The sequence below is a fragment of the Pelodiscus sinensis genome, chromosome 1, assembly GCF_052426305.1.
Source record: "Pelodiscus sinensis isolate ZL-2025 chromosome 1, ASM5242630v1, whole genome shotgun sequence".
NCBI lineage: Eukaryota > Metazoa > Chordata > Testudines > Trionychidae > Pelodiscus > Pelodiscus sinensis.
The window spans coordinates 107,814,664-107,825,792 of NC_143052.1; the positions used below are offsets into that span (position 1 = coordinate 107,814,664).

Genomic DNA, 11,129 nt, shown 5'->3' on the forward strand with positions numbered 1-11,129 from the left:
GGGAATGTTGGGGGAGGAGGGAGAGAAAACTGGAACAGTGGAGGGATGTGGGGTTTGGGAAGATATAGGCTGGGGACTCTGGAACAGCTATTGAAGGCCCATCACACAATTAAACAACAACTTCTGTTAGTGCCCTACATTCTCCCTTCTGATTTGAGGCAACCCCCTACCTTCCTCTCTCGTCTTGTCCCAGCTAGGGTTGCCAGATGGTTTCAACAAAAATACCGGACACACTTGACATTACATCACAATCTACCTTACATCTTATTTAGAAAATACCAGACATTTCTATTTTCTCAATTTGTTTCCTGAACAGAAAGTTCAAATACTGGACTGTCTGGTTCAAAAATGGATGCCTGGTAACCCTAGTCCCAGCTAGGCAGGTACTGAGGGGAAAAGCCTCCCATTTGCAGCCCTGCTCACAGGGCACTGGTTGTTTCACTCCTACCTGGGTTAATTCTGCCACAGACCCTTCATCCATTTCTAGCCTCTGCAAGGTGTCTTCCCATTGTTGTGCAGAACAATGACCTCTCAGGGCTTTTTCCCTTTCTGGAGGTAAGCTCCACAGTCAATAGCTATGCTCCCCTTTGCATCAAGGGGTTCTCACAACCCCTTGCAGAGAACTGGAAAGGAAACCCAGGCCCTCTCTCCACTCTGGGTTCTAATTGAGGAACCCTGTAAAAGACACCTATCTTGGTCTTTCTTCAGGTCCTTTTTCCACAGCCCTCCCTGTTCTTGCTGTAGCTCTGTCTAGCCCTTCTTTCACTCTCTAGCAACCACAGAGAAATTGCAGAGCTCTTTCCCTATCACCCTACAGTTGCTTCCTTATGAAGACATTTTCCTTTTAGGCTCACTCTTCTCCTCTCCCCCCTAGCACCTCTGCAGCTGGGCTTTTTCTGTTGGGTCTAACCCATGCTCCAGATGCAAGCTGGGATTTTAACTGAGGTCGCTAATGCAAGTTAACTTTTTAGGGCTTTAATGAAAAAATAATTGCAAAAATTATTCTTGTTGCAGAAATTTGCACTGCAAGTACTAATATGTGACCATACAAATGCACAAACTCTTAAAAAAAAGAATAACTTCCACAAAATGCTTAAATGAATTTAATTAAGTCCACAGTCCAGCAAGATAGTTTAGCACTTGAATAGTCCTAGTGAATCCCTATTCACTTGATTACCGGTACACCTGTGCTTCAGTATCTTGCTTACTTGGGATCCAAAAGCAAGACATTCCACTGCAAGCCTAAAATTCAGGTTTTATCTCTGAAATATAAACTAATGATAATTAGAAACATTATTTAGAAGATGGAAAAAATCAACATAACTAAAAGAGCTTTTAAAATGTTAATATTAATGGAAATAGGGCATACAGTTGCAACAGCACTCTGCCAGTTCTCCCTTACAAGCTACAGCTATTCTAACTGTATGTCACAACCTTGAAAGCTGTAAAGTCAGCAAAACAGCACCTCTCTTTTCACCTTCCTACTAATTGGTCCAGTTCTTGGAAAACATAAGGATAAATAGCTGATTGATTCCTCATTTCTTCCCACTGAAGACTCTTAAACTGGGACATAATGTAATAATTATTTCACAGATTGAAAGTCACGTTTGCTATTGAGTCATTGATTACAGCCTCATATCTTTTCTATCATGTAGCATTCTCTAACACCTCAAAACAACAAACTCTTTAAAATATGGCCACCTAACAACACTCCCAGAAATTTCAAGAACCACCACAGCAATTTGTATTTTAATGGTGGTCCAGCATAAATCATACGCACATACATTAATATTTAATGTAATGCATTCCAATTGATTGCCTTGATCTACCTTACAATGGATTTACTTTACCAACTCACCGAGCCATAATACTGAAAAATATTTCATTCTTTCAAATGTGAGGCTTCCTATTTCAATCCTTATAGAAAAGCCCATTTGAAGTGCAGGGAGTTTTGAATGTGTAAAGACTGTAGGATTAGGCTTCATGGTATGTTTCTTACATCCAACTGGACACATCCAAGGTAGGCAAAGGTGACAGAGACAGGTCTATCTGATCAGTGTTAAAGTGGAAAGAGTCGCTAATAGCAGAACATAAAGGCATCATAATAAAATAATCCATTAACTGAGTGAATACTTGTTTCAGTAAGAAACTAGATCCAAATTCTGTCCCAGTGTGCAAATGACTTCAGAGCCAGACAAATGTATAGTGGAAATGGCTTGAAACCCAACTCTTCTCCCTATGCACAATCCCCAGCCCCTCCTCCCCCACCTTTTGTAGAAGCAAAATAATCTGTGTTGGGAATGTTGACCTGTACCATTAGTAGTCAAAGGTTGGAGATGCAGCCAACACCCCAAAATACCCTCTGCAGTGCATCTTTCAGATGACACACAGAGACCATTTTTGATGAGTTTGGGCGGGATGGGGAGCCAACTTTAGCCCCACAACACTCTACTATCTGTTCATCATGCTGCATAGGGACAGAGTGGGATTAACAAAACAGTGTGGGGCATCTACAAGTTTTCATTGTCTTGTACACAGCAGTAACCGCTCTCCAGTGAAGCGGGTGAGTGGGAGGTATTGGGAGCGGGAGCAGTTGACAGGTGGGGCAACCAGCAGATGGGGGGGGGGGACAGGGGAAGCTGGATGCTTGTGCGTACTAACCACCCACTAACTGTTTTTGTGGACTGGCCCACTCCAAGAGTCAGCATCTCAGGTCTTTGTTTCTGAACTGGGGAGTTGGTCAAGGTTTCGTAGGTTTCAATGTTTTGGTCACTGGGGCTTTCTATTGTCTTGCTGGGATTCTGCATTTAGATGGGGTTGCTTTCAGCAGTTTCCAGCCAGTTCCTTAACAATCCTATTCACTATGGCCCAGACAACAAAGTAACACCCTCATCTCATGTCCAGTGTAACTGCTAAGTACAGACTTAACACGTCTCTCTCCACTGGGTAACAACAGATAATGCAGATAGAAACTAAGAATTCATATAAATGAGACAGAAAATTCCCTTGTCACAGTATACCGTTGGGCTTGTCAACAGCAGAAAGCTGGGTTTTCTGCCATGTAGCTATACAACTAAGATTTTCACCAGTTTGATTAGACCACCTCCAACTGAATTCTAATTCCAACATGTCAACAAATAGACATAATTGCTTTATTTTAACAGTGCTGAATCTGATCCACACTCAAGCCACAGTACTAATGGGTGTATTAAAAAATAGATTAGAAAAGCAGATTAGAAGAGTAGACAGATTTGGGAGTAACCTTATCTTCACAAGTGTGAGGGCTTTATACATAGACTTTAGTCAGTCTATGGATACCCACTTTAGAGCTGCGGACATGGGTACCCTCTTTATTTCTGTAGATGCATCTATCTGCTTTTACTTTTGTGGGTGCAGATATAGGCGGACCATGTTTGTGAATCAGATGTGGATTCAAATTTTGTAGCTACACAGAGCTCTACTTATATGTAACAGAACAGGTGGCTCTTCTGCAAGGAGTAGGAGGAAAGGATGAATTCTGTGAGCCTATTGAGAGGGTTTAAATGCCCTGTATACCAGCATCTACAGTTATGCTGCCAGAATTCATATGTAGGCCAGAGAGGGCCAGGATCCCAGGACTAAATTAGGAGCTGTGGAATGGTTTCACTGTGATTTCATGTCTAGGGAGCAAAAGAATCCTTCCCTCAATGGTTCTCTCCATAGCCTGTGGGTCAGAGACATGGATTTTGTTCTGTGGACTCCATTCTGTGCTTGTATGCACCCTATGCAATCTCATGCACTTCAGTGGGGTACAAATCAGAACAGACTTCATAACTACACATTTTCCAGTTTCACCAACCTTGTCAACACAGGCATCAGGAGCTAAATTATTGCTCTAGTTCATTTTTTTCATTTCTCTTGCATTAACCATTGCCCCTGTGGTAATGCACAACCCTCTCTCCACAGTCATTACTGATCAGCATGGATGTACACTGCTTTGAGAAGATCACAGTCAGCTACTGTTACTTTTATCTCCTTTTTCTTATACATGATATTTTATAATTGCACCTTAGTTCTAGTTACCTTTTGCTGCTGCACCACTTTTCTCAGCTCAGTCCTTATGACTGAACAAGTTACCCATCTCAATCCCTGAAGCTAAGGTCAGTGATTTCAAATCCTGAACCCATTGAACTGGTCCTGCGAGTTTTGGAGGAAAACGTCTGCTCTATATTTTATATAAGCACTTAATAAGAGCGTAAGTGTAAGCAACACATCAAATCGATAACTGGCTTTCACAAAAAACATTTCTGTTACAAAAATATTATTTCTAAAAACTGTCCTAGTCACTGAAGCAAAATATTTAACTTATTACATTTACAAGTAGGTAAAACAAAACCTCGACATATATAGGCAAATATTTGTAAAAGTGCATAAAACTTAGTGTCCAAACATAAGTGTAGACAATTTGTTGTTTATAAGTTTGGTCAACAAATTACTGTTCTCAATGAGAAATATCTATTTCATTATTTTTCACTGGAAAGAGCTTCCCTATATTTGATTATAAATGGTAATATAATTTTACAAGAGAAAAACATTACTTTAAATTTCAGAAAAAGTCATTCTTATACTTTTTCTCTTCTCCCAATGTTTACTTAATTACATCAAGGTATTGTTATGTGTAAATTAATTTGCTCTGTCTTTACACAGAAAGATGAGAATATTTTAAAATTTAGAGATTAGTTAGGATAATACTGAATATGTAAACACCTACTACCATACATCAGGTGTATGTTCATTGTACGAATCTTTCTTACTTATCTTAATGATAAATATAAGAAGTAGGATGATATCTGAAGATGAGGAATATATAAGAAGTTACATGATAAAAGGTTACATGTAACACTCATAGTTATACTTTCCATGTTATACAAACCCAGCTAAAAGACACTTCAAAAATATGTACCAGATCAAGTATTTCATCTCTCAAGGATGAACTGGAAGTTTAAATGTCACTGATTAGCAGGACCTCATAACTATCTTGTGGCTGCTTTGCCTCTCTTGAATGACAGGTTGCCCCCTAAATGGATATAAATAACCCAGAGAGGTGTCCCTCTTTCCACATACAGTATTACAATATGCTGTATAAATATCACCCAAAATGTTATATATGTACTACAATTGTCCAGGGTTCACCAAGGGCTTTTCTGTAAATAAGGACCAAACAATTCAGGTATGGCGGAAGTATTTCCTAGTGCTGCAAAGGTCTGCTATGAGAAGTTGAGGGGTTCCCATTTGCTTTCTTGCTACACAGTGTAGCATTTTAACGTAGCCATAGGTTTAAATTGTCATATAATCCACCCTTTAACTCCGCAGTGATTGCTGATCCTTGAGTCCTGAAATAAATCACTCCTCCCGGGCTCATAAATTCATGCCTCCAGGGTTCTTTACACACATTCTCCACAAGGCCATTTTTTGCTTCCATGTCTGATCCAGCGGCTCAGGTACCTGAACACAGAGCGCATCCGTGGGAAGAGATCCGCGGGCACCTGTCAGTATTTCGTTGTGCTTAGTGCACGAGCTTTACTGGGGAGAAAGGGGGTAGAGAAAAGCAGCCGCTCACTCACCTCTCTCAGCTGTTCCAGCTCCTGTTTAAGGCAATCGTAGTCAGCCTCCAGCTCGTCATATTGCTGCTTCAGGGTGAGTTTCTCCTCCAGCACCACCAGCCCATATTCAGCAGCCTGGATCTTCTCGTGCGTTGTTTCGGTGAGCTCCTTAGTCAGCCTTTCGATCTCAGTCTTATAGTGATCCACGGTCTGCAATACCTCTTCTGCAGCCATAGCCCTTGTGGGTGGGTGGATGGACGGACAGAGAGATGGAGAGGGGGTAGAGGGAGGGGGGAGGGAGGGATGGCACACACTGTCCCTGGACGCTGCTGCTGGGAGCAGCAGCTACACTGGCTGAATCACTGAAGAGAGATGCAACATGGGGAGAAGAAGGGGAGGAAATCAAAGAAAAGGCTGCAGCCCCATTTGTCCTCTGCCCGCTTCTCTCCTTCTCCTTGGCCTGTCAGCACCAGCCCAGCGTCCTGGGGTGAGGGTGGGGGGTGAGGGCAGCTTGGGGTTGGGGTTTTTTTTTTTTTTTGCTTATTCAGAGGCACTGATCCGCCATGCCTCGAGGGCAGCTTCACTGCAGTCTGAACTCCCCACCTGCTCCCTCTCTGCCCGTTGCCGCTGCTGCAGCCTGTGCAAAAATGATGCAGTCTGCCTGCTGCCCGCCTGGAGCCGAGCGAGAGGGGGAGAGAGCAGATGGGGAGGAAGGCTGGGCGGGAGGGGGGGGAGGGACAATTCTTACCAGAGCACAGCAAAGGAGAGAGACTACAGCCACCTCCCCGCCAGCCCCCCTCTACACACACCCCCCTCCCCGCGGCCAGGAAGAAGGAGAGGCAGCAATGCAAAAGGCAGGGAGGAGAGATGGGAAAGTGGCTGTGATGTCGCCTCCTCCCACTCCCCCACCATCATCAGGGCAGGAGTGTGTGTGGCTGCCTCCACACAAGTCTGCTGAGAAGTATAGATCTCTCACACACACCCACACAACACACGCCCCCTTCCAGAAATCTGTCCCTTCCCCCCCTCCCCTCCCCACACACACACACCAGGGTATTCACTGGCAGGTTTGCACAAGGAGAACAGCAGGAAACAATCCTCATCTGCTTCCTGTCAATGCATCTTCACCCTTGCATAACCGAGCATTGCAAAGGGGATATCAGAGCAGGGACATCTCAGACACCTTAAAAAATTCCCTCTAAGGCAACAACCCTCTCCATAGACGCACCCCAAACTCCCTCAACCCTCTTACCCCAGAATACACACAAACATCCCAGCTCCTACCCACAGGGATGAGACTGGCATCTTCCCTGGAAGTGGGGTTCTTACACCTTCCTTTGAGGCATCTGGTCATGGCAAGTGTCAGAGATACTATACTGAACTAGTTGGATTTTGGGTACTAGTCAGTGTGGCAAATCCTAGTACAGGCATATAGGAAGTTTCAATCTCCCTAGGCGTGGATGCTGGAACTAAAGGTCTGGGGGGTGCTGCAGTACCCCAGGCTTGGAGCGTTTTCCATCATATACAGGGCTTACAATTGGTTGAATGGCTTGCAAAACACCCCCCGCCCCATGCAAATTGTTCCAGCACCCCGTCCCTAGGCTGTCTCAATACAATTCTGTCTTAACCATACAGAAGGTTGGGGAGGGGAGGGCATTTCTGTGAATGGAAATGCTCATTAATTTGAATAATTTAGCCACTCAGAAAAAAGCACCCTTTTTCTCTTCCTCACAAGAAATGAACAGAGCCTGCCACATCGCCTCCATATCCCCGGCCACGGTTTGGAATTCTCCACTTCATTGTCTAAAGAATTGGAAAATCAGGGAGACTATTACAGTACACTGAGTGTATTATGGATCCAAAGTGACATCTGTGCACATCATACCCACAGCATACAGTACATGCACCCTGAGAGCACTAAGTCCTATGTCTGTGTTTCTAAGATACTGTATGTTTAGTAAGATCAACCAACTGTAATGCTGAAATCTCCATTATGTATTCATTAAGTCCCTTGACCGTGGAGGAGAACTGTGGAACTGTAGTGTAGCTCGAGCCCTTTTGCTTTTTGAGCATGTTTCGCTGATGGTTGCAATAGTGACTGTGTGGTTAAAAATAGAAGCTGAGATTCATGCCAGTCCATTACAAACATGGGCAAGAGCACAGCTTGTAGTTTACACAAGCTTGTGATGCAATAACTGACTGGTCCTTTACGGGGGGGGGGGGGGGGGGACATGTAGAAGGAATAGAAAAAAATTGGATTGTGGCTCTCAGTGTCCAGGCCCGTATGCAGTAGGAGTGTAAAGGGGGTGAACATATCCCCGCAGGATCCCCCAAGTAAGCATGCTCTAGTCAGCCAGGGGAAGGCAGGAGCAGTATGTTGCCTGAGCCTCCCTCCCCCGTGCTCTGACCATTCAGGGGCAGGCTGGGGCTGATTTCCCCGCTTACTTGGGAGACCATGGGGGTGCGTTCACACCCTTGTGGTCCACATTTACAAAAAAAAGCACCCCCCCCCCCACAGAAATTCCTGCGTATGGGCCTGTTGTCATATAAAGTCAGTGTTTAAAACTAAGAACGCAGTCCTGATCCCTACTGACAATAGGTTTTCCTTACAATCTCCTCTGTTCAATATATCAGGAAAATTGGATTGGTTAACTAGAATGTAATTTGTGTGAGAGAAACTCACTATATTTTAAATGACACCTTTAAAACAAATATAGTTCAGAGGACAGAGTACTGTACTGGGAGTCAGGACAGCAGCATTCAAGTCCCAGCATTGCCACTGATCTGCTGTGTCAGGTCAGGTCAGCTCTGCGCCTCAGTTTTTCTATCAGTAAAATGACAATTATATTTTCTTTCTTTTGAAATGTACTTTGTGATTTGTAGATGGACACATTACAGTTTAGTATAATAATGATTATTTATTATTATTTTATTATTATTTATTATTATTCCAACATGGCCCATCCTCTTAACATACTAAAATTGTGTTTACTTCCTTCTGTCTTGAAGATAAGAACAAGACAAAAATGATATATCCAAACAAACCTTGCTACATTTTTCTATAGTTGGAAAGTAGCTTTTAAGCAAACATGAAAGTTTCTAACAAATTTAAGCTGAGAAACAAGAGTGAGTATTCCCAGCAAAAGAGCATACAAAGCTGTGACAGGCCATTGCAAGTGATTAAACATAAAAACAAAGCCCAAAAGCCAGTTACTACACACCTGCTTCATCCAGCAACATTTTTTCCTACAACAGGATGAAAGATACAAGAAAGCAACAATAACAAAGGAGGGGGAACTTATAATATCCTTGCCTTGATAGGGTTTGAAAGTGCTATGTTGCTGATCTCTTGAACTTTCTGAAAGATACCACTTTAGAAGCAAATAATAGATTAGAAAACAAACTGTTAAGAGCTAAAAAGTGCATGGTTGTTCATGAAAAAGATCCTCATAAGAACGGCCATACTGGGTCAGACCAAAGGTCCATCTAGCCTGGTATCTTGTCTGCCAACAGTGGCCAATACCGGATGCCCCAGAGGAAGTGATCACAACAGGTACAATAATTCCTCATTTAACACTGTAGATGCGTTTCTGAAAATGTTCATGCTAAGTGAAAACGTGCTATGCAAAGTTAATTTTCCCATTAAAAATAATGGAAAAGGTGGGGGTTGCATTTCAGGTGGTGGTGGCAAAGTCAATTTTTTGTTAGTGCTGGGTCGTCAAAGTCGACATTAGATATCTAGCAACACAAGTTGCCGCAGTTTGTTAAAACACAAAGATAAACACGTGAATGAGAGTAGGAGCACTGTGACAATGTGTATTCATCCGCTCATGCCTTTTACCACTATTTTCACCAACTTATACTGTCACGCGAAGTAGTCCGCCACCTGATTATTTTTGTGTTATTTCGGGAATGGTCATGTTATTCGAAAAACGTTCCCTAAAAAAAATCGTGCTATTGCAAAAACGTGTTAAGCGGGCACATGTTAAACAAGTAATTACTGTAATCTTCACATGCTCCCTCCCCTGTCACCCATGTCCAGACAAACAGAGGCTAGGGACACCATTCCTACCCATCCTGGCTAATAGCCATTGACAGACCTAACCTCCATGAATCTATCTAGCACTTTTTAAAACCGTGTTAAAGATCTGTATGGAAATCAACAGAGGCAACTGGATGTATAGGGCTGTGTTCCCTCTAATTTTTTTATGTCCTTGTGAATTGTCTCCTTCATAGTGGTGCACATAACAACATTCATTCTGCACATGGATTATCTCTGGTGGGCATAGGGCCAAGGGATTTGGAGTGTGGGAAGCAGCTGGAGGCTGTAAGTGATGACTAGTGGTGTTCTGTTGTTTTCCTTGTTGGGCCTGTCTTGCAGAGGCAGATTCCTGGGTACTCGTCTGGCTCTCTCAATCTGTTTCCTCACCTCCCCATGTGGATAGTTAAGTTTTAAGAATGCTTGATAAAGATTGTGTAAGGTGTTTGTCTGTCTGTAGGACTTGGGCAGTTACAGTTGTACCTTAGGGCTTGGCTGTAACAATGGATCATGTGATGTGTCCTGGATGGAAGCTAGAGTCTAGGGTTGCCAGTTGGTTTCAACAAAAATACCGGACACACTTGACAGTACATCACAATCTATGTTACATCTTATTTAGAAAATACCAGACATTTCTATTTTCTCAATTTGTTTCCTGAACAGAAAGCTCAAATACTGGACTGTCTGGTTCAAAACCGGACACCTGGCAACCCTCCTAGGTAAGAATGGCGGTCAGTAGGTTTCCAGTATAGGGCGGTAGTAATGTGGCCATCATGTAATTGTACTGGAGTGTCAAGGAAGTGGATCTCGTGTGTAGACCGATCCAGGTTAAGGAGAAGTCAATGCCATCCCCTCTGCTGCCTCTGGCTGCAGGGCTCTGCTCCAGAGGAGCTGGTGCCTAAGCAGAGATGAGGGGCTGCTCTGGGGAAAAGGCAGAGTGGCTTCGTTCTGTGGAGCCCTACACCTGGGGGCCAGGAGCACAGCTCCACGGGGCTTCGCAGCTGCCCTGCCTCTTCATGAGTGTCCCCCTTCATATCCACTCCTGCCCCTTCCTGCCTGAGTTTGAGTGCCACAAATGAGTAATTTGTGGATTCCAGAAGCTCTGGTAGGCCAAGGCAGGAGTTGCTGAGTGCAGGGTCCGGCTTTTCCCCATGAATGCTTTAACCTGGAAGCGCCCATATGGGTGCCAGACCACTGAGGGTGCTGGACGATGGAAGTCCAGACTATAAAGGTGCAACTTGTACAATGAGAATTAAATACAAAAAAGCAGCCAGAATAAAAGGTGATACCTCATGTAGAAAAAATATAAAATAAAATAATAAAGAATCGGACAGTTATATGACTAAATTATCTCGTCTCTTTTAAATGATGTCATTTTCAGCAAACTTTGTGCTCCTGGAGCCAGACACAGCTCCACTGAAGTCAGCTGAACTCTTTTCATTGATTTCAATAGTCATAAGATAAAGCCTTTGGCTAGGAATGACTTCCATGGTCTACAAAGAATCCTA

General features: G+C 43.4%; 1 protein-coding gene across 3 annotated transcripts in view; it reads right to left on the bottom strand.

The window, feature by feature from the left end:
* Nucleotides 1-6,510, bottom strand: part of BICD1 (BICD cargo adaptor 1) — a 229,157-nt gene extending 222,647 nt beyond the window's left edge. For 2 of the 3 annotated variants that reach the window (XM_006114397.5, XM_006114395.5), the window contains exon 1: nt 5,604-6,505. In XM_006114397.5, coding sequence (XP_006114459.1) covers nt 5,604-5,816 — 213 coding nt within the window. In that variant the 5' untranslated portion in view covers nt 5,817-6,505. Of the gene's footprint in view, nt 1-5,603 lie in introns of all 3 variants that reach the window. The other variant, XM_075940436.2, reaches the window with a different exon arrangement.
* Nucleotides 6,511-11,129: the final 4,619 nt, after the last annotated feature.